This window comes from Nuphar pumila, chromosome 11 (genome assembly GCF_984573655.1).
Source record: "Nuphar pumila chromosome 11, dmNupPumi1.hap1.1, whole genome shotgun sequence".
Classification (NCBI taxonomy): Eukaryota; Viridiplantae; Streptophyta; class Magnoliopsida; order Nymphaeales; family Nymphaeaceae; genus Nuphar; species Nuphar pumila.
The window spans coordinates 12,663,651-12,688,239 of NC_143259.1; the positions used below are offsets into that span (position 1 = coordinate 12,663,651).

General features: G+C 38.6%; 1 protein-coding gene across 2 annotated transcripts in view; it reads right to left on the reverse strand.

Annotated features, from left to right (window-relative positions):
• LOC149822001 (tobamovirus multiplication protein 2A-like) overlaps positions 1 to 18,800 on the reverse strand; it is a 31,246-nt gene extending 12,446 nt beyond the window's left edge. The window contains exons 1-2 of one of the 2 annotated variants that reach the window (XM_089981549.1): positions 18,720 to 18,800; positions 18,098 to 18,344 (exon numbers count right to left, since the gene is read on the reverse strand). In XM_089981549.1, coding sequence (XP_089837675.1) covers positions 18,098 to 18,330 — 233 coding nt within the window. In that variant the 5' untranslated portion in view covers positions 18,331 to 18,344; positions 18,720 to 18,800. Of the gene's footprint in view, positions 1 to 18,097; positions 18,408 to 18,719 lie in introns of both variants that reach the window. The other variant, XM_089981550.1, reaches the window with a different exon arrangement.
• Between the last annotated feature and the right edge of the window lie 5,789 nt (positions 18,801 to 24,589).

The window sequence follows — 24,589 nt, forward strand, 5'->3', positions numbered from 1 at the left end:
GGTCTTACAACAAGGCTATACACATAAAATAAATACCCCTTTTATTGGCGAGGAGCTCTCTAAAAGCAATACAAGATACAAGGGGGTTCCCCTTATTTATAAGCAAAGGGAGACTAAAGGGGGCTCCCAATAGAGTCGTCGGGAGCCCCCAACGGTCAAAATTGTGACCGTTGGGGGCCCCAACGACTCCATTGTGGGGCCCCTTTAGTATCTCAAATAAAGATTCTAAAAATCAAAAAAGAAAAATAAAAAGAAATAAAACAGGTACCCCTATTAGGTACTTGTGAAAGGACCATAATACCCCTATTGGGTATTATGGTGAATACATCTATATATATTTATATATATATATAGATGTATTATTACATATGTTTTAACAGCCCTGTGGCCACATAACACAATATCAGATAAGACACTGGTCACACCGTGACATTAATAGACAGGCTTAAGCTTGTAATAGGCCCAGTTTACACTGTGTCACTATCTTCATCAATTTCTTTTACGATCATGATTCTGAATTCAGTTGCAAGATTTTTCTCTGAAAATGTCATTAATCAAATTAATGTCATTTTTCAACTTGGATTTACTATTAATTTTCATAATTATAGCGATCTAAAATTGATATCCAAAAATTTACGGTTTACTGCTTTAAGAATTTTGAATGTGCATACAAACACATAATGTTGTCAAAATCGTATTGGCTATCGAATCGTTTGACCAACGATTCAGGTGAATTGGCCAATACCGATTCTCAAGTGAATCATTTTGAATCGGCTAAAAAACAATTGAAAAATATTATGTGCCAATCATAACATGACACATGTTAAAACCATTAAAGTAACAGTTCTGGACCTGGCCACAATATTTTGTTTTCAGGTCAACCATGAGACAAGAGAATTGCCCAGAAACACAGCATAGCCTTCGATTGATTTGTGGTCATCAATGTTACATGCCAAGTCAACATCTGTATAAGCAGTGACTGCAACGGACTTGGAGGGACGAAGCAAGAGACCAAGATGAAGCGTATGCTTAACATAGCGAAGGATACACTTGACCGCCGTCTAGTGAGTGATAGTGGGAGCATGCATAAACTGACCCACCTTATTGATAGAAAACACCAAATCGGGACAAGTGAGGGTGAGGTACCGTAAAGCTCCAATTACTTGTCGATACTGAGTGGGATTAGGAAGAAGATCTCCATCTTGGCAAGAAAGCTTTCATTCAAAGCAAGAGGTGTAGAAATGGGTTGGGCCCCAACCATTTGAGCCCGTTCAAGAAGATCAAGCATGTATTTCTGTGAGGTCAACAAGAGTTCCCCAGGAACAACTAAAGACTCAATACCAAGAAAGTAGTGCAAGGGACCCAGATCTTTGATAAAAAAACTCATGCCCCATATGCTGAATCACATCATGAACCAATGACAAGGAGTTTTCCATAAAAATGATATCATCAACATAGATAAGCAAATAAACCATGTGAGAACCCAAGAAGCACATAAACAAGGAGGCATCTGTTAAATTATGTATCAACCTTGTAATTTCGTGTGTGTATATATATATATAGAGAGAGAGAGAGAGATACATATGTACTATGTATATGTATCTCTATATATATAAATATATATATTTCTTTTTTGTCTCATTGTTCACCCGAAAAGGGTATTGTTGTAAATACTTATTTTACGCATATTACATTTTGGAATATAATTGTAACTTTTTTAATTCTTTTGTTTTTCTTCTTTTTCTTTTTCTTTCTTTCTTTTTTATTTTTTGTATTTTGTGCCACATAGGGAGGCTCTCCAAAGAGTCGTTGGGGAGCCCCCAACAGTCACATAGTTGGGGGCTCCCAACGACTCTCTTGGGAGCCCCCTATTTGGCTCCTTGTTTGGTTATAAATAGGGGCCTCTCCCCTCTTGTATTCTCATGGCCTTGAGTCAAAGCCCAAGCTTCTAATAAAGTTTGAATATTTATTTTTATGCCTTTGGTGCATTTGTGAGAGTTTGAGATTTTGTGCTTTTATTCACAACTGTTCTAAGTGTTCTTATCGTGCATGTGTGCACATATTTGTTATCAAGAATATTAAGGTCTTGATCATAGTATCTTGTTGAAAATACTTTCACATGGTATCAGAGTCTCGTTTGAAGAAGAAGGATCGTGCGTTTATTCATTTTTGAGTGCCTCAAAAAATGTGCCTTCAAGCTATTGTTTTTTGGAGTGGATCATTTTCTTCGGGCAATATTTTAGAAGCCTCCTTTATCAACAAAGACTTGAGAAACCCTTGAGGTATGTATTATTTTTCATCATCTCTCATCTGTAATGGGTGAGAAAAAGACTCTCATTTCTCTCTTGGGTTCAAACTCAATGGGTCCAACTATCATGTTTGGGCCAGAAATATGGAAGCTCACATCAAAGGAAAAGAGCTTTTAGGCTATGTCCAAGGCTCGATTCCCAAACCGGAACCCAAGATAACCTTGCTAGAAAAAGGAGAGATAAAAATTCTTGAAGGTGATGAAAGGACCAAGGCTCTTGAAGAATATACGAAAAAGCATGAAGAATGAGAAATGAGGAATTTTAAAATCCTCTCTTGGATGTTTTCGTCCGTAGAAACGAGAATTAATGCAAATATCATCAAGTTCAAAAAGGCTTCTCAAGCATGGGAATATCTTGAGAAGATGTACACCTCTAGGGATTTGTCCCATAAGTACTATCTCCAAAAAAGGGCGCTAACGCTTCAACAAGAAGAGATGACTACAAAAGAGTATTTTGCCGAGCTCTCTTCTATTTGGGACGAGCTTGCTATGCTCGAACCTAAGTGGAGTGGTGAAGCCATAGAGCTCAGCCATAAACAATTGGAAGAAGATAGATTTTTCAACTTTTTGAATAGACTTAGGCCCGAATTTGAACAAATCCGATCTTCTCTTTTATCCGCTTTGACTTTTCCCTCTCTTGAAGATGTAATTACTAAACTTAGTGGGGAAGAGACTCGGATGGGTATATGCAAGAGCAACCCAAGTGTTCTTGCTACACCTTCCAACAATGAAGAAAATAAATGTGTTAATGTCGTCTCAAGACCGGGGAGCAATTTAAGGACCTACAAGCCCCCTCACTTCAAGAATCAAAACTCAAGTGGTCAAGGAGCAAAGAGGGACTATAGCAAGCTTATATGTCATTTTTGTAAAGAGCCGGGGCACATTAAACCTATTTGTCAAAAATAGAAGAAATTACTTGCAATGGCTATAACATCTCAACCGGAGGAACGACCTTCATCGTCAAATGGGTCTCTTTCCTTTCAACAAATTGTAGAAGCTTTACAACCCCTTCTCAAAGGAGGGATTTCCGGAGCCGCTATGTCTACTTCCTCACCACCCGGTAAGCTATGTCACACGGACTCGACTAAGGAGGTGTCGCACCCGAGTCGACACGCCCCGACACGGGTGCGGACTCGGGTGCGGCTTCGGACTCGGCCCAGACTCAGTCAACGCCGAGTCGGACTCGGTCAACGAGTCCAGGCCGAGTCCGTCCACATTTTGGACTCGGTCAACTTTGACCGAGTCCAAAAATGTCCCTAAAAAAACAATTTTTTATATTTTTTATTTAAAAATATATATATAAAAAGAGTGACAGTGCTGCAGTCACAGACTGTGACTGTGCTGCAGTCACAGACTGTGCACAGTCTGTGCAGTGTGCACAGTGCACAGTCTGTGACTGTGTGCACTGTGCACAGTGCTGTGTGACTGTGCACAGTCACACGGACTGTGCTGTGGCATTTTAAAAATAAAATAAAATTATATATATATATATTGCCGAGTCCCCGTGTCCAAAAATTTTAAAATTGTGCCGCACCTGTGTCGCACCCGCACCCGCACCCGCACCCGCACCCATGTGACATAGCCGGTAAGACATCTTGGCTTCTAGATTCCGATGCATCCTTTCACATGACCCCGAGTGTTTGTTCTCTTTCCGAGTTTTCTAAAAATTCTCTTCCATCTTTTGTCTCAACAGCGGATGGAACACCTCTTGAAATTAAAGGAATAGGTAATTTTGAAAAACAAGATTTCTTTATTCCAAAAATTCGTCTTATACCAAAACTAAATTTAAATTTACTTTCGTTTTCTCAACTCTCGAACCATGGTTGCGATATAAAATTTTCTTTTAACAAATGTTCGATACAGGATCGCCGGTCTGGGAGATTGATTGGGGAAGGCTCTAGAAGAGGAGACCTCTACTATGTTGATTTTCTTCAAGTTCCCAAAAATCAATTTTGTAATGTTGCTCAAAACAAAGATATTCATGTATGTCATAAGAGATTGGGACATCCCAACATTGTTAAAATCCCTTATTTACCTTTTATTAAACATCTTTGTAAAGAGGATTTTGTATGTAAAGAATGCATTATTGGGAAAATGAAAAGTATACCTTTCTCACAAAGATCCATGTTTACAACAAAACCCTTTGAAATTGTTCATTCCGATGTATGGGGTCCGGCTCCTGTGATATCTAAAGGAGGATTCTCATACTATGTGATTTTTGTGGACAATTACACTAGATTTTGTTGGATATATTTTCTTAAGCATAAACATGAAGTGTTTTCCACTTTTAAAACTTTTCATATGATGGTTTTTAACCAATTCAATGGAAGTTTAAAAATTCTTAGATGTGCTCTGGTGGTGAATACCTTTCAAATGAATTCAAGAGTTATCTTGAAAGCTATGGTATCCTCCATCAAAAATCCTGTCCTAAAACCCCACAACAAAATGGGTTAGCTGAACGAAAGCATATGCATATCATTGAAACAACTAGAACCTTGCTCATTTCGCAAAATATTCCAAAAAAACTCTAGGTTGAGGCGACCCTCGCATCCGTCTATCTCATAAATAGACTTCCATCAAAAAAATTGAACAAGATTTCTCCATTTGAAAAATTGTATGAGAAAGAACCTGATTATAGCAGGTTAAGGGTTTTTGGATGTAAATGTTTTGTTCTTATTGATAAAAACGACAAACTTTCCCCAAAGGCCATTCCTTGCGCCTTTCTTGGTTATTCTGAAACCCAAAAGGGTTTTCGATGTTATGATGTTAAAAATGACAAATTATATGTTTCCAGAAATATAAGTTTTTTGAAAAATCTTAGTGGTTTAGAAAACCTTGAATCTAATGACGAAAACGTAAATTATTCTTTTTTATTTGATCTGTTAACTAAAAGTAATTATACTAGTGATGATGAGTCAAATCAGAATGACTCAAGTGATAATGAAACCAGGAAAACCAGTCTTGTCTCCTCTCCATTTCCTCAACACATCGACGAGGAACCTCCTAGGGATCCCATCACCTATACTCATAGAGATAGAAAGACCTTCAGAAGTGCCCTTGAAAGATATGATGATGCTAGTAGGACTGCTCCTTAAAGTGAAAGACATATGAATCCTTCTCACCTAAACATAGAGCTTGTCTAAGCGTCATTCATTCTTACATAGAACCTAGAAACTTCGAGGAAGCACGTAAATGTCCTGAATGGATAGCCGCCATGGATAATGAACTCGGAGCTCTGAGAAGAGCCAAGACATGGGAATTTCAAGACCTTCCTAGAGGTAAGAAAACAATAGGGTGTAGATAGATATTTAAGGTTAAGACTAAAAGTGCTGGATCTCTCGAAAGATATAAGGCTCGACTGGTTGCAAAGGGGTATAGTCAAGAATATGGGATTGATTATGAGGAAACCTTTGCTCTAGTAGCTCGGATGGTTACTGTCAGATGTCTTATAACTGTTGCCTCAATCAACAAATGAAACATCTATCAAATGGATGTTAAGAATGCATTTCTAAATGAAGATCTAACTGAAGAAGTGTATATGGATGCTCCTCCTGGAATGAAGACTCCTAAAGGAAAGGTGTTTCGCCTTCGAAAAGCACTTTATAGTTTGAAACAAGCCCCCAAGGCTTGGTATGATAGGTTTAATTTCGTAATGATAGAAAATGGTTTTTCATCCTGTTTTACTGATACTGTTTTGTTTGTTAGAAAATCCAATGCAGGTATTGTCATCTTACTGTTGTATGTGGATGACATGCTCATAACTGGTAGTGATTCTAAAGGGGTTAAGAACATAAAATCAATGTTGAAAGATAAATTTGAAATGTCTGATCTGGGCTTTCTGACTTATTACTTGGGTATTGAAGTAGCATACTCTCATAAAAGGTATTTCTTATCTCAAACTAAGCTTGCTTTTGAGATCATTGATAGATCAGGTATTACAGATGAAAAGGTTTGTGAAACTCTTGCTATAGTAAGAGCTAAAATAAAGATTGATGATGGTGTTCTCCTTTCAGACCCTACTCCCTACAAACAACTTGTTGGTTCATTGATGTATCTGAGTATCACCAGACCAAATATCTCTCATGCAGTCCATACTGCAAGCCAGTTTCAGCATGCACCAACTTCTGTTCACATGAGTGTCATCTTGCAAGTCGTAAGATACATAAAGGGTACTCTAAATAAGGGAGTTTTTTTGTACTCGCCTCCATTTTGAAATATTTACGGAAAAAATGAGAGACAGGATTCGCTCGTCGGTACGAGGTTCGACCATTCCTAGCGCCTTTACCAGGGGTAATCGAACCAAAGACCGAATTTATGCCTTTTGCTTTGCTAAAAATATTTTCTAAGAATTTATTCTAAGTCTAGAGATGCACAAAGAATCACGCTTGTGAAATACGAATGCAGAAATATATGCTTTTTGAGAAGAATGATTTAAAAATTTTGAGATTTTCCAAATGATCTTGAAAAAATTTTGAGAATGTGATGAAGAAATTATTTTTTTTTGAAGATTTTGAATCTAACTTAAAACTTGAAATAGATCTGGAAAGAGACTTGAAATTCTAAGCCTTTGAATAATCGAAATTTGGAAAGATAAACCTTCAGATGAAGAGAAAAGGAATTTAGAATTGGAATCTTGGAATAAGAATGAATTTTTCAAAGTCAGAATGGACTTTGATTTTGGATCAATTTTTAAGAATTGATTTTGAAAAATGAAATTTTGAATTCAGAACCTAAAACAGGATTTGAATTTGAATTTAGAGTTAAGAAATAGATTTGAAATTGTCTTTGGAAATGAGAATTGGAAATTAAACTGGGTTTGAGAGTCTGGAATCCTAGACGGAACTGGATCCGAAATCTGGAATCCAAGACGAATTTGAATCTTAAATCTGGAATCCTAAATGGGATTGGTTTTGAAAATCTGAATCCAATGTGGAATTGGGTTGAAAAATCTAGAATCAGAGATGGAATTTGAAATTGGATTTGAAAAATCCAAATGGAATTTGAAGATAGAATTGGATTTTGGAAATCCAGATAAAACCTAAAATTGGATCTGAGAGATCCTAAATCGATTTTTGAAATTGGAAAGAAGGATAGAGAATGAAACTTGATTTTCGAACTTGAATTTTGAAATCAGGAGACGAATCTGGAAATTTCAAAGTTGAATTGAACTTTAAAATTTGATTTTGAATACCGAATCGAATTTGAAATTGAATCTTGATTCTGAAAATGAATTTGGAATTTCAAAGTTGACTTGAACTTTGAAATTTGATTTGGAAATTGAATTTTTGAATCTAGAAATAAATTCAAAATTTTAAAGTTGAATTGGACTTTGGAATTGAAGCATGAATTTGAAAATGAGATAGAATTTGAGGATATAAAGATGAATTTGAACAGGAATTGAAGTTTGATTTAAGAAATGAAGAAGATATTTAAAGAATTATCTCAAAATCGCTTGAATTTTTGAAGAAAAACTTGAAATAATTTGAAAATATGATGTAATTTTATCCCAAAATGATGAAATGAATTAAAGAATTTGAAAATTGAATTTGAAAAGCATATTTCATGAATTGAAATAAGATTGAGGATATAATACACTTCTGACTATGGTCGTAAAATGTATTATGTAATAATCATATTTAAATTCATTTGAAGAATAAAATACATTTTGGTGCCTTTATAGAGTTTGAAATGAAATTAACTCTCAATATATCTTGACTATGGCCATTGATATATATTTAAGTTAATTTTAAGTTAAACTCTGATAAATGAAGAAAATATTTAGAAAAATATGATGATTTTTTAAGGAGATCCAGTGTGGATCCAATGTTATTCCATAAAAGATAAAAATCCTAAGCATTGTTCACATTTTGACTATGACCATCAATGTGAATCATTTGCTTAGAATTAATTACCTTTTATTAGAATGGTGCACGTGTCATTCGTGTTTCATCATGGGTTTTTTTGAGAAATAAGATAAAAATAAGATGAAACACAAAATTTATGGGATTTACATGCTCATACATTCTAGTCTAGTACTGAAACATAAAGAATTCTCATTATCATCTAGCTTATTACAATTATTAAGTTGAAATAATGAAGTCCAGAACCAGAAAGGGGACCAACATAGCCTATGTATTTCCTGCAGGAACAGAGTTAGTGTAAAAGACATGCAAGGTAATGAAAGATGTCATATCAAGGGCCTATATGCACATACATAAGTGGGATATTTTGGTGAAAAGGAATTTGTATATGCATATACTCACACTTCATTGATGATGCCTATATAATATCTTCCAACATTCTAAAATAAGGGGGGGATGGATATTGATGTATAATGCATTGAACTAGTGAGGAGATGTGCATGCCTAAATAGGATATTCATGCTCAATTAAAAAGAATGCATATGGAGACTAGCATATAAAAGACAATGACATAATATGCATGATTCGGAATTGGAGTAATGCAGAGATAATGGGTTTAATGAATCAAGTAGGTAATAGTGGAAATGTGGAGTTTAGTGCTTTCATGAATGTAGGTAAAATGTAAAGGTTGGAGGTGATGTGGATCTGAAGTGGAAGGTTGTATTGTTATGCAGTGAAGAAGGGTAGCTGTTAATGGTACAGCAGATGCTAAGAGTTGGGTGCAAACGACTGTGGAGGAAACATGTGAAAAAGATGAAATGAAATTACAGCAGAGTGTTGCTGTAATAGTGTAGTGGAAAAAGTGTTGTATGTTGTTAATGAAATGTGGAGGCTGAAGCTGGAAGTGAAGGTTCATGGTGTGCGATCAGAAGTATGACTGGGTTGTTGGAAGTATAACAGTAAGTGGTGATGATGGAATACAGACGACAGTGAACTCAATGAGGTGAGGGAATAGAAAGTGTGCATGTGTTGGCAAGAATGGGAGTGTACAGGTGACAGTGGATGCACACAGGTGCAGCAGAATGTGCTGCGCACCTATGATAGTAATGAATGTGGGAAGGAGGTAGTGACAAGGTAGAAGTATCCGGTGGGTGCAATGATGTGGGAAGTGAAGGTGAGAATAATGTGTGGGGATAATTGTGGCAATGGAGGATGTGTTGCAATGAGGTAACAGCGAATGTTATGCTGGAGCTGGTAATGAAATGGGCTGTAACCAGTGGTGGTGACAGCAAGTGAAGAAAAGTGGTGTACTGTGCATTTGTGAAAGTGAGGTGTACCTAAAGGAGTGTATAGCTGACAGGGAAGGTACCTAACAGATACTAAGTAATGAGGGAAATGAAGGAATAATGCTGTGTGAATATGCACAGCAGCAGGTTAGTAGTATAATGAAGGTACTAGTGAAGATGGTGCGGGTTTAAAACAGGTGGACTCAAGGGTATGAATGCATCATGGGGTAGCAGTGCTGAGTGGAGGGACTACCGCAACCCATTGGGCTGCTGTACCGGGGAAAATGATGCTGCAAGAGGTGCAGCTTGGTAGATTAGATAACTGCAGTGGGGTTAACGGGGCAAAAGGCTGTGTGTTGGGTGAAGAATCGGGGTGGAAGTAGAAGGTAAGTGACTGTAGGTAAGGGGCTCACTGCTATGTGATACAGCAGTGGCAAAGGAAGAAATTGAAAAGATGGTGTATGCTGCAAATGGCATATATCAGCAAGCTGCATTTTGTCATGTGAAGGGGGTGTGAATAGTGCTATTTGCAGGTGCAAACGAAACTAGTGAAGGTGCGACAATAGTGACAACAGGTGTGACATTCAAGGTGTAATTTGTGATGTATTGAATATAAGTACACAGAGGCATAAGCACTGCTAAGAAATGATAGCATATATATAGTATATAATATGCATGGGAATGAAGCGAAAGGTTGCACAGATATACAGATTTCAGGTTGAACATATTGCTATAACTAATCAAGAAAGATATAAGCAACAACTAGAACAAACGTAAGGTTTAAGCTACAGGAAAAAGAAAAGAAAAAAAAAAAGAAACAAAGCAATGCTCTAATTAGGATGAAATTTCAAAGGATGCAGATATCATCCAGCAGATTCCAGTGGAGGAATCTTTCTTACCCAGTTCAACATGGTCATTTGTAAGCACTGACCTGTCAAGCATGATTTTGAAGCACATTTCTTGATAACTCTCGGCATCCACGATCTCCCTTTTACTAAATGTAATTGTGCTAGATGGGACGAGTTCGGTTTTTGACCACTCTACCATAAGCGAGATGAAGATCCATTTGCATAATTTCGGTTTCTTTGAGAAGAGGAAAATGCCAGACACAGGACAAATTTTTTTTTTTGTAATACCGACCTCTTTGCACAGGAACAAAGTGTTAATAGTAAAATGAAAATTGAGATGAGAAACCATCTCATCCAAGTCACTCGAAGTACATTAGGTATCACCATTTCATAATATTCTGCCCTGGAGAATTCATCACTAGAGTTTTTAAGTTTATCATGTGGAATGTTGTGAGGCGTGGTTTAAATACATGGAAGTAACTAATGAAAATGGTGAAGATGCAGATGGACAAAATAATGAACAACATATTGATGTCATGGTGCTAATCGACCAAGGGGTACACCAACGATGTTAACATTCAGGCTGCACTAATCAGAAAAATATGATGTCTCTCAAACAACGAATCTGCTGAACCAAAAATCACAGATATGGAAGAGAATGCAGTTCATTGTTGTGGATATTAACAAATGCGCAATACCAGAAGCAAGCAATACAGGATATACAACAAAATCATACTCTGTCTTGAAAACAACGTAAATGTGTGGGGATGGACCAGATCCAATGCTGATAAAAAAAAAGAAAAATAAAGAAAATAAAGTAAAAGGTAACATAAATGATGGGATACGGGGTGAAGCAGTGAGAGGAATTGCAACAACGCAGCTTATGATAAATGAAATGCTAGAAGGGTTATGCTAGACAGGGGTATATTGCAAAGAGATCATCTTCTTCTGATTTAAATTTAATTGCTTACACTAACTCAGATTGGGGAGGTGACCCAAATAACCGTCACTCCACCACTGGTTTTTGTGTGTTCTTAGGAGACTCACTGATTTCATGGAGATGTAAAAAGTAACAAAAAGTGTCCCTATCAATCAACTGAAGCCGAATATCGTGTCATGACAACTACTATCATGGACATTGTATGGATCCATCAACTGCTTGAAGACATGGGGATCACTATTGAAGGGCCCACTAAGCTATGCTGTGATAACAAGAGTGCAATTTACATTGCCAAAAATCATACTTTCCACGAGCGGACTAAGCACATTGAAATGGACTGTCACTATGTTTGTGAAGCCTATCTAAAAGGAGTCATTGATCTACCTTATGTTACTCCAGAATATCAGTTGACAGACTTTTTCACCAAAGCCTTATGTGCATCTCGATTCAACTTTCTTCTTGGCAAACTTTCGGTCATTATGCCCTAAGTTTGAGGGGGGGTGTTAAATTATGTATTACTATGTACTATGTATATGTATCTCTCTCTATATATAAATATATATATATATATATATATATATATAAATATATATATATATATATATTTCTTTTTTGTCTCATTGTTCACCCAAAAAGGGTATTTCTGTAAATACTTATTTTACGCATATTCCATTTTGGAATATGATTGTAACTTTTTAATTCTTTTGTTTTTCTTCTTTTTCTTTTTCTTTTTCTTTTTCTTTTTCTTTCTTTCTTTTTTATCTTTTGTATTTTGTGCCACATAGGGAGGCTCCCCAAAGAGTCGTTGGGGGCTCCCAACGACTCTCTTGGGAGCCCCCTATTTGGCTCCTTGTTTGGTTATAAATAGGGCCCTCTCCCCTCTTGTATTCTCATGGCTTTGAGTCAAAGCCCAAGCTTCTAATAAAGTTCGAATATTTATTTTTATGCCTTTGGTGCATTTGTGAGAGTTTGTGATTTTGTGCTTTTATGCACAAGTGTTCTAAGTGTTCTTATTGTGCATGTGTGCATATATTTGTTATCAAGAATATTAAGGTCTTGATCATAGTATCTTGTTGAAGATACTTTCCCAGCATCCACACGAGAGCTAGTAAAGCCATTAGAGAGAAGGAAAGAACTAAGTCGTTGGAACCAAGCCTGAGGAGCCTGTTTAAGACCATATAAGGTCGTGTGCAGTTTGAACACATAATGAGGATATTTCTGATCAACAAACCCTTAGAGTTAAACCATATAGACATCTTCAGAGAGATTTCCATGAAGGAAAACATTATGTACGTCCAATTGGCGAATTGACCACCTTGCCGAGACAACAATGGTCAATACAGAATGAACAGTAGGAGGTTTAACCACCGGGCTAAACGTGTCAAAATAGTCAATACCTTCCTCTTGGGTATATCCCTTAGCAACAATATGGGCTTTGTATCTCTCAAGGCTGCCATCAACCTTTCTCTTGATTTTAAAAATCCACTTACTACCGGCCAGGCACTAACGTCCATGTACCATTTTTCAAGAGAATATAAAATTCATTATTTATGGTTTGTTGTCAATGCCCATGCTTAAAGTCTTGAGAGAAACAGGACGGTTCCCGATGTTGTTCAAGTTCAATAAGTAGCACTGTAGGAATAGGGTAATGGGTGGTGAAGAAGACTTTTGGGTTTCAGGGAGCCTGTATGGGAATGGGTAATCATATGGTGAGACTTAGTAGGCAGGGATTCAAGAGAAGGTGGGTGGGCAAGACTAGAAGACATTGGGGAGACATCGGGGATGGATAGGGTAAGGGAGGTGTTAGCGGCAGGGGCAGGCGACACGGGTAGGAGAGTATGTGGGCAGAGATGGGTCCATAGGAAGGGATGCAGTTGTGGGAAAATAAATAGGGATCGGTTGAAAAGAAGTTTTCGTAGTAGAGGGGATTGTAGGGGACATTTTATACATCAAAAATGACATTTTTAATGATCATCACCTTGTCATTAGAAATATAAACACATATATAGCCTTTATGTTGACAACTATACCCTAAAAAGATACATTTATTATTGTGAAACTGGAGCTTGTGGACATTGTATGGTCTCAAACATGGATAGCAGTCACACCCAAAAAAATTTAAAAACTTGTAACCAAGATTTTTGAACAATCTTTGAAAGGGAGACTTCATTTGAAGAATAGGTGTCAACATTCTATTAATCAAGTAAACAACAGTAATAAAAGCATAATCCCAAAACTTGTAACGCATACCAGATTGAGCTAAAAGAGTCGGTCTTGTTTCTACAATATGTCTATGTTTACGTTCCATACACCCATTTTGTTCATGGGTATGTGGGCACGTGACCCAATGGATAATACCACACGTTTTCAAATAAACAAAGACAGATTTATATTCACCTTCCCAGTCACTTTGCAAAGACTTAATACGTCTACCAAACTGATTTTTCATAAGTCTTTGAAAGTTTTGGAAAACTGAAAGTAGATTTATGCTTAATGACAAAGATCCATGTGAATCTAGAAAATGCATCCACAAAATTAATGTAATAATGGTGTCCATGCATAGTTGAGATGGGAGCAGGTCCCCACACATAAGAGAAAATCAAATCTAAAGGTCCTTCCACCTTGTGAGATGATGTATCAAAAGGTAGAGAATGACTCTTACTCTGTTGGCAAGACACATATTTTATTATGAATTTTATATAAAAAAAAAGGCAAACCATTTTTGCTAAGAACATATTTAACTATCTTAAGTGATGGGTGTCCCAACCGCTCATGCCATTGATGAACAGAGGCTCTCTCTCCAACACAAGCAGCAATATGATGGATCTTATTCGATTGCATTATCTTATTCAAATTCGCCTTGTATAATATAATCCATTGTCACTTGTTCCTTCCAAGATGATCTTCCCCATTTTGCATGCCTTCACAACACATCAGTCAGGGAAAAATTCAAAGAACACATCATTAACCAGAGAAAACTTGTGAACAAAGAGTAAATTGTGTGAAATAGTAGGCACATAAAATATCATTCATATTAAAAGTGTAACCAGAAGAACTGAAAACTGAATTTTCAACATTATGAATTCTCAAACCCATGTCATTACCAATCTTTAAGTAATCACTCTCTTGATATTATGATTGCATAGACATGTTAAAGTCTGAAGTGACATGATGGGTGGCTCCTGAATCAAGGTGCCATCCCCTATCATCAATGTGAGAAATGGTTGCAACACTATAAGCCTCGGGTGCCCCTGATATGTCTTTGTGAAAGCAATATACCATGCAGTGAAGAGCTCGATGAACTAGATTCCAACAAGCTTGGCAGGTGGTGCGACACTTGGCTGCCATATGTCCCTGATTTCCATATGCATGACAAGTAGCACTACTGGATGAATAACCTGCCCACTGTTGATTAAAGTTATGATTCCCATTGTTCTTATTTTGGAACCACCTACTATTTCTTCCTCTATTGGAAAACCGGTTTTGACTGCCTCTATTATTTTGATTTTCAAAATATTAATTGCCACTATAGTTCAGATTTGATTGGACTGCTTGAGAGCAATATTAGCTATGAGATTCTCAAGGCTAGATCCATCAAGATCTTGGAGTTGTGATTCTTGAACCAGCAACATATTGAACAAAGACTCAAGTGTGATGGGAGTCTCATGCTTGTTTAAGCTCGGCTCGAGCTCATCCATGAACATAAATGAGTCGAGCTTGAATACAAGTCCAGGCTCGGTGGGAGTAAAAGAGCTTGATCACGCTGCTGAACTCGGTTAAGCTCGAAAAGCTCGATTAAGCTCACAAAAAGTATATATATAATAGGTTTACAAAATTAAAGCACAGAGACGTCACTGTAATGGGTAGGGCATTAGTCTCTTCTTCAATAGGTGTTGGGTTCAAATATGTGCCTTTCCTTTTTTCATTGTACGATCATCTAGGAGGGATTTTTAGTATTTGTAACTTTTTCTGCATCACAATAAACAAAAGGTACGATTTGACATAGTGGTGTGTCATTTGTGCAGTGTTTAGAGAGGTTGGGGTTCGAATCCCACCTTGTCAAAGCCCTTTACCTTTTTAGAATGTCATTCAAGCTCAGCTCGGCTTGAGCTCGAAACCGAGTCGAGTCTGAATAAGGGCATTATGAAGCGAGCCAAGTTTGAACAGCCCAAGCTCGACTCGTGTGCAGCCTTATGAAGGGGCCATACTCATTCATTGGAAGCCCATCAAGAATACTTATTATGAGATCATCATCATCGTGCAATAGCTTGGGCATTTTTGAGTAATAGTGTACGGACCCTTGCGAAGGTTGTGAAGTTGAGATTTCAATTGTTGAATGTGTGCCCAAGTGCGAGCTGCATAAGTGTTCTCAAGTGTGCAAGCTGCATAAATGTTCTCAAGTGTAGTCTACACACTGAATGACGAACTCAGACCTACTACCTGCCTATGTACCTTATCCATCAAAGAGGACATGATCCAATTAGAAGAAGTTGATTCATCATTTGCCATTCTAAAAAGGCTAGGTTTACAACAAAGTCCTTCACTGGTTCAAAAGGAAGAAACTCATTAGGGCATAGATTAGTTCCATCAACATAGCCCATGAGATTGTAACTTTTCAAGAGTGGGATGAATTGTGATTCCCACAACAGGTAGTTATCTGCCTCAAGTTTGACGAACAAGAAATATTAAAGATTATTCAAAGCAGGGAGAATAGGGAAGGAACATATCATACCACTCGAACCTATGTAACAGGGATTCGGCTAGCAGGGTGCCGCACCCGCGTCGATGCGACTCGACGCGGGTGCGGGTGCGGCACCAGGTGCGGTAACTTTTCAAGAGTGGGATGAATTGTGATTCCCACAACAGGTAGTTATCTGCCTCAAGTTTGACGAACAAGAAATATTAAAGATTATTCAAAGCAGGGAGAATAGGGAAGGAACATATCATACCACTCGAACCTATGTAACAGGGATTCGGCTAGCAGGGTGCTGCACCCTCACCCGCGTCGACGCGGGTGCGGGTGCGGCACCAGGTGCGGTCAACCCGACCTTGGGTGCGTTGGAGAACCCCCGGACCCCCCTTATATATATTACATTTTTGCCCCTGCTGCACCCCCACACCTGGGTTTTTTTGGAAGTGCCGAATCCCCGCACCCGCACCCATGTGACATAGACTCGAACCAATCATTGTATTGTTCCCGGACGTGTTGATGCTAATGATGTTGTTTGCCATGAAGATTATACGCACCACGGATCTACCACCTCTGATCATAGGACATAGGCTTTGATACCATAACAAATAACACATACGCGAGGGAGAGAACGCACGCACACATACACTGGGAAACAATTTAATGTGGTTCGGCTGGTCAGGCCTACGTCCATGGTTCCAATTCTCTCTCTATCTCTGTTCTGTGTTTTGAGATGAGAGGTTACTTTCCTTTATAATAGATATACAGTTTCCAAGATTGCATTTAACAATATTTCTCTTATCTTTAGAGATGAACACCTTAACATTTTGGAGTCATTCTAAACCATAGTCACAGATATCGCCGATACTTTGAAAATATCATGATATTAATGCAGTACAATCGCAAAACGATATTAAAGGTAAATATCACAATATTTTCAAAATATCAAAAATTTATACGTATAGTGATCACAACACAACAATGGTGTTTTTTTTAAAACAGTTGGTGTAAGGGTATTTTAGGATTTTTAAAAAAGGTGATATGTATATCTTTCCTAAGTTTCCTAATAGGTTAGTTTGGGGATAAAGTTTATACCTTTTTTGACTTTTTAATAAAGAAAGAGGAAGAAAGAAAAAGAAGCTTTTGTCTCCTTGAATTCCAGCCTCCTCGTTCCAGCCTGCTTCTTCTCCTCAAGTTCCAGCCTCCTTGTTCAAGCCTGCTTTGTCTCCTCCAGTTCTAGTCAACGTGATCATGGAAAGAAAGAAATAAGAGAAAGAGGAAGGGAAGGAAGGAAAGAAGAAAGAGGAAGGGAGAGAAGGAAAGAAAGAGGAAGGGAAGGAAGGAAAGAAGAAAGAGGAATTTATGTCATATTATGGCTCATTTGCTTTACATTTATTTTTTCTTATTTTTCCTATTTTTTCAAAAAAAATAGTTTTTTTTAAATCCCGAGTTTTTTCCGAGATTTATTAGAAAACCACGATAATATCCCGATATTATACCTCGCTGAGATATAGCCCATACCGATATTTGTGACTATGTTCTAAACTAGACTCTGAACTGCTATTTTGTGTTGATCCCTTATAGTACATTTGAGCTGCTTTCCATTTGGATCATTCTGCTTTTCCATTTGGATCAACCTGATCGTGATCTCCTCTTGAACTCTGCTTAACGACTGGAGGGTCGTGATCTTTGGAGGGGCCCACATCTTGATTATCCTTAATACTCGTTAACATAATCAGTTTCCCAAATGCGAAACTGCACCAAAAGAGTTAAACCAATTTTGGTGAAATCTAAATGCACACGATTCCGTCAGGACAGAATGCATTAGGGCGGTTCTTGGATAGGTGGTGGAATCCCATCTTGTGAAGGATCGATCCCCCCTGGGATCAGACAGGTGGCTTGTCAGGTGGGTATTCTTTCCGGGCTAGGGCACTCACCCGAGGTTTACTATCTAAGGAGGGGAGAGGCACATTAAGTGACCTCTGCTTCAAAGCAGGTTCTTCGTCATTAAAAAGAAGGAACAATATCATCATAAAAAGTAAAAAAAAAAACACCTCAATGAAACTATCAGCAACCGCCTTAATTCCTAATACAGCAACAAGAACAAATCAAGAACCGACACCAATTACTTGGATCAATCCGATCAGAGCAAGAAACCACCTACCAAGCTTTAGGAAGTTTATCAAGGATGCTGGTCGAGACCGGAACGCTCATCAATAGCGGCCGACCTAACGTTATAATCACCGAACTCTCGCCCGACGGAGGATTCGAATCCGTTGAGCTCCTCGTCCATTCAACCAACAAGTAGATCCCATACCCCACCATCGCCAACCCGGCAAGCGTGAGCAAGAAATTCAGCAGCTTCAACAAGCACCCCCAAAACCCCTGGCACGCCATTTCTGGGGAGGATCCTGATATCCAAAAAAGCAATCTCAGACGTCTCCCGGTTCCCCAAAACCCTAACCTACCAAACACTACACAAAATCAAGCAGAAACGGAAGAAAGTAAGAAAAATAACTAACACCGCGAATTTGATGAAGAATAGAACTCGTATTTCTAGTTTTTATGGTAATTATAGGTTTACAGAAGATTGGGAGAAATAAAGAGTGATTTCTAGACGGAAAATTACAGAAAAAATGTGCAAAAAATAGCAAAAAAAAATTGGAGGAATCGGTAATTCCTTTTGCTGATTAATTTCTAAATCATGTAATCGAACAAATGAAAACGTTGAATCATCGATGTTATTTTTTACGAATCTAGGGTTTTTGAGAGAGGAATTCTTTTACCTCTTTATGGATTTCTGAGGGTTGGAACAGAGAGAAAAAGGAGACGGAGACGATGAGGAAGAATAAGAAAGGAAGGGATATGAATGGCATTTTCGGAGTTTTTCTGCACTCGTTGAACCATCCAATAATCGTGTACCACGTGGGATGAGGACGTGACGAGCTGGCAGTCGCATGTGTCGCGCTTCGGAAACGAGCTCGGCGGGAAAATTGACATCTTGGCTCGGCTGAGACGGCTTATGTTAGAACGAACCGGTAAAAGGTCTACGAACTTGACCGATTCGGAAAACAGGCCCGGCAGAGTCGCCAAAGGATGGGTTTGACTCGTTTGGATCTGGATCCGTAAAAATAGTCCACAAGGGTACGGCAGACCTACTACCTAGGTATGTTGGCTTAAGGCCTTCACGTTGAAAGATAATGCGAGCTCGTTATTCATCGTGTGGCGTTCCTTGCTGCAAAGTCGAAACTAACAGGAAATTGTTCTCCCGGGACACAGAGTACTCGTGAAGTTTTACAATGTAAACACCAAAACAGTCACGGACAACATGGTTCCTCTTGGCTCACAACGGAACATTTCAACCATATATAACAGTGGTTTCTTCATGTTATTAGTAAAAAAAAAAAATTTAAGTCATTTCTGAAAATCATTGAAGCTTTTTTCATAACTCATCCCCACCGCCTCTTCTCACTTAGAGGGTGCAATCACTTGTACACTTCTGTATCTGACTGACCTTCATCTTTGGCGTACAGCCTTTCAGCTGTAGGGCCTAACAAAAGACAAACGGCAGATTACAATGCTGCAGCACACTAAAGAGAGCAATGTGATTGCACCTCATCTGTTGTCTCTCTCACTCATATCATTATCATCACCGCCCAACCCATCACCATCATCAAATTTTACACAAAATATATGACAAGGGAAGAAATCCACAGGCGGTCCTACCTAATCAGAGAAGCGTTTGAATGTATTCTTTTAAGAGCATGTATGTGTGCCACCAAAAAAATGTGGCTTTTAATACACTTGGTCTTAGCCAGAAGGCCGAGAAAGGCATAAAAAATCTTGTGTTGGGGGGAAAACTCACACAATATTTAAAAAAAAAAACGGAAAATCTTCAAACAATCAAAGAGTTTCCAAAACAATCAAATCCTGACATATGTGACTTGAGAATTATAAGTACACGGGCAACTTTTGAATGTCATAAAGTTTTTTTTTTTTTTGAAAGGCAAGCCGGAGTTAGTCTGATCCCACCAGTTACACAACATACCATTGGGTTTTGAACTTGCAATGTCCGAACACATGGTGGCGTGCACTCATCAACCATGTTGCAAAAATCAGATATTGAGCTCGCTTTGGGGTTGTCAATGGGTTGAGTTTGACCCGGACCTAGTCCTTACCTGGGATTCCTGATTAGATTTTGGGTCAGACCCAAAGGGTCCAATTAGTATATGGAGCTGGGTATTGTTTGTGAAATTTCATAGCAGGCTTGGGCTTGACCTTGATATGTGATTAAGATCAATGTTATATATATATATATATATATATATATATATATATATATATATATATATATATATATATATATATATATATAGGAAAACCCATAAGGTGGAATCGACATTCCTCGAATGCGTCCCCGCAATCGTCCAAGTGTTAAAAAAAAGAATTAGCCGCAGTTCTTGACTGTAATTCCTTGGGCAGAAAAATGACCTTTAACACCATTGCCGCTAAAGGGTCGAAAACTAAAAAAATGGCAAGCATTGCCGTTGCGCGCGCCTGCAAAAAAATGGCAGCATTTTGTCTGACGTAACTGTTTGATGATATGGGTTACTCTCTCTATGTACCTAGCAAATGGGGGCAGAATCTTGTTGCTAGTTTTTGTTCTCATAGATGTAATCTACATGTTTTATTTATTAAGAACAGGCTTTTAGATTGCCAGAATCTGAGGTGTATATAAGTTTTTCTGTCAATCCAAAAATCAATCGCTATAAAAAAACATTGATTTTTCTCAACTCATAAAACATGTTTTTTTTGTTGAAAGAACATGATCCAAGAGTCTCTTCTTACTAAACTGAGCATGCTGAACACATTTACGAGGTTAAATTGTGTAACAAAAACTCGCATCGCGAGCTTCAAACAAGATTGTACCAAATATAAACCCCCATATATATAATTTGATGGGGGTATGAGACAGATCTGGTTTATGTATTTCTTATAGGATTCTGAGTATGTTTTTTTAATAGTTAACCCTATCGACCTGGTATCAGCTAGGGGTGGCAATCGGGTCGGGTTGACGGGTCGACACGATGGGTTGGCGGGTCAGCATACCTCAACACGAACCTGACCCGTTTATTAAATGGGTCGGCTGTGGCAAACACAAACCCAACCCATTTATTAAATGGGTAACCCGACACGACATGGTTAACCCGTTTAATAAACGGGTCGGGTAAACAGGTTCACGGGTTGTCGGGTTGGTTTTGGGTAAGCGGGTAAACTGGTTGGCAGGCGGGTGGGTCGGGGTCGGGTAAACGGCTTGGCAGGTGGGTTGGTGAGTCGGGTCGGGTTTGGGTAAATGGGTAAACGGGTCAACGAGCCACTATCGGACAGTACTCCAATCCCTACTGTCCATCTTCGTTGGGAAAGCTGACCGGCTCCATCAGATCGTCACCATCGTCTCTGAGGCCGCGAAGCAGTCGCTGAAGAGGAAGGGGCTCCACTTTCCACCCTGGCGGAAGCCCGAGTACATGCGCGCCAAATGGCTCTCCCCCTACGAGCGGACGAAGCTGAGCCAAGGCGAAGATGAGAAGAAGGCCGCCGCCACCATCGCCGTGAAACCCTCTGACCTCTCTACCACCAGATTTTCTGATGAGTTTGAGTTGTGCTTTAGCGACAATCTCGGTCGGGGAAAGGACGCCACCGGTGGTGGTGGTGACGGAGTGAACGCCGCTGGCGATCAAGCCGAAGAGTGCCCACAAGGAAGGCAAGATCATCGTTGGATTAGCCTCCGTTCACCGAGAGAAACCCTAAATACCTAATCAAGTATTCAAAAAAAAAAAAGACCCAAAGGTAAATGGGTAAAAGGGTCAGCAGGTCAGGTTCGGGTAAATGGGTTGACCCGCTCGCCTAACCCGTTTATTAAACGGGTCAGACGGGTTGACGGGTTGGCATACCCCTAACACGAACCCGACCCGTTTAATAAACGGGTTAGGTGGGTCGACCCGTTTACGACATGAACCCGTTTAAGCCGATCCCAAACCCGCCTAAGAAGCGGGTTGGCGGGTCGTGTCAGAAATTGCCACCCCTAGTATCAGCATCTCAAAGTCAGATTTGGGTTCAAGTCCTCCTTGGTTTGAACCAGGTCCGACCCGTTGGCCTTTTCTCAAGTGGAGGTGGGCGAGACCTGAGAGTCGACTCGCTCTCAAGTCACTTTGCGAACCGGAATTCAGCCAATCGTGTTGTTTGAGCTTGGCTTTGGCAGCTCAGCTAACGAAGCCACTGTTTGGTGATATGTTTATTATTGCATACACTGGCAGAAACATCGGGATTGCGATTGTAATGAATGGGCCCCACATCACCATTTAACATGTGGGACCCATGGATGCGTTTCATTCCCCTCTCTGTTCATGCTAAATGTAATGAGTGGGTCCCTTTTGGCTGTTATTAGCTAATCAATCCTAGATACGCTAATCTTTTGAACTGAAAGTTTGCCCTCATTGATGCTTGACCGAATTCGTGAACTTCTAAGTTCTTGATTTTTTAGTTGGACTTGACTAGGTATTGATTGTGAGAAGAACCGTGCATCTTAACGCTGAAGTTCCATTTGAACCTTTTGTATCATATGAAATGCGACCAAGTTCTTGATTCTAGTGTTTTCACTGTTCAAAGATTTTGGAGTTCGTGAACTTGGCTGCATAATCTAGGAGTTGTATTAGCAGTATTAGGCTGTCTAACTAGACTAAGATAAGATCTGGACTTGGTTTGGGCATAGTTAGATAGTACTAAATGAACAAACGCACCCAAATATCAGTGAAAATTTCCGAGCGTCAGGTAAATATTTGAGCCACATACATGCTTTATTTGAACATAGTAGAATGGTTGGGCCTAGGACACTAGATGGGTCAGACTTATCCGCACCCAATCAGGTCCAATCAACCTTGGATTAGATGGGTCGGATTCAGTTTCGAATTTGAATGCTTAAGAACTATATATATATATATATATATAACACCCCCATTCTTGGTGAACATTTTCTATACAAAGATTTGGATCTTGTTGTGGTCCTATATTATAATTAATACCAAGACCAGGTTTGGGTCCAACTACCACAAAAGCCTTGTAAACCTCACTGATCACTTCAGCGGATGTGCCTGGGTAGGTGTAAGTTAGGATGATTGAAATGACTAAACAACCCATAAAACAAAGGCATTTTAAAAAATGAATAAACTACGTGTGTGCACCATAGTGACAAAAGTTTTTATGGGCAATTTCTCGTTTTTCAAAAAACTTGAGAGAAATTGAAAAAATTCCATAAATCTTGCATTTTTGGTAAAATCTTGACAATAAAAATTAATTTAAAAATATAAAATTTATTTTTTATAAGAAAATATTAATAAAAATAAAAAATAAAAATATAGGCTTTGTTTTTACGATAAATAGCCATTTAAAACATAAATGTCACGTTTAAATTGCGGTATTTATGTTTTTTCATAAATCTCGCGATATTTTAAAATCTCACGAGAAATTTCTGTTTTAAACTTTCAGGCAATTTCTCTCATTTGTCACAGGTGTGCACTAATGAGAGAGAGAGAAAGAGGTGTACGTTAGGAAAATTGTCACCACCCATATGGTATCACATGGTAAGCAGGGTCCTCTGCCAAGCTGAAGGCCCAGTTTCGAATCCCTCCGCCACGTGGGGCTTAAGAGCTATCGGGTAGGGGTCTGCCTAACTCCATCCTGTTGAAATGATCAAAATAACTTTAAAAATAATGATATTTTTTAAAATAAATAAAACGCATGTGCTCATGTGTGTGCAGGCGTGCGTGAAAGATGAAAGATAGGTAAAGAAATCAAAACCCAAGAATCAGGTCAGCATTGTAAACCCTAGCAAAATCTTAGAATCAGAACTAGCAAAAACTCCAAAAACAATACAAACCTTAGAGCTCCAACTGAAATCCAAATTGAACAAAGGATTCCAAGTTCATTCAGTTTTATCAAATCCTTTACTGAATTTATGGAGTTATTGCTAAAAGGCTTGCATGACAAAATTGAAGGAAAAAAACCCACTAAGTTTTGCAAGTTTCATCGAACTGTGAGTAAGGAGAAGTTCAGATCTGGTGATATAGAAAATCTTTTCACCACCGGTGGCGCTTTTCAATATCCACCACCCAACCATGCACGGAGGGCATCTCCATGCCACCGAGATGCCCGCTGGTACCAAGATGGCCTTGAGGGAGCCCAAAGGGGATCCTGAGATGTGTGGTGATTATTGAACAAATTGGTGATTTTCAATATCTCATGATCCCAACCAGTAGGGAGTGATTTTAGCACCAAATGTTAAATTCAACTTATAAATGTGTTTAACACAATTGATTTACAGTGTTAGTAGGTTTGATAATCACCAATATACCACAATATTTAATTTTCAAGATGGTAAAATGTCAACAGCCCACAATTCATGAAAATAATAACCCAAAACATCATGTTCAATTCAATGCTAACACATGAATATAGTAGATATAACATGTCAAACATGATCCAAAGGGTTAGTGTTTTGCTTTTGGAGAACAGATCCATGTAAATCAAGTGCACCACCATAATTATGGTTAACAAGTTCACCATAATATAGTTTATTTTCTTAGGACATGCATTTATATGC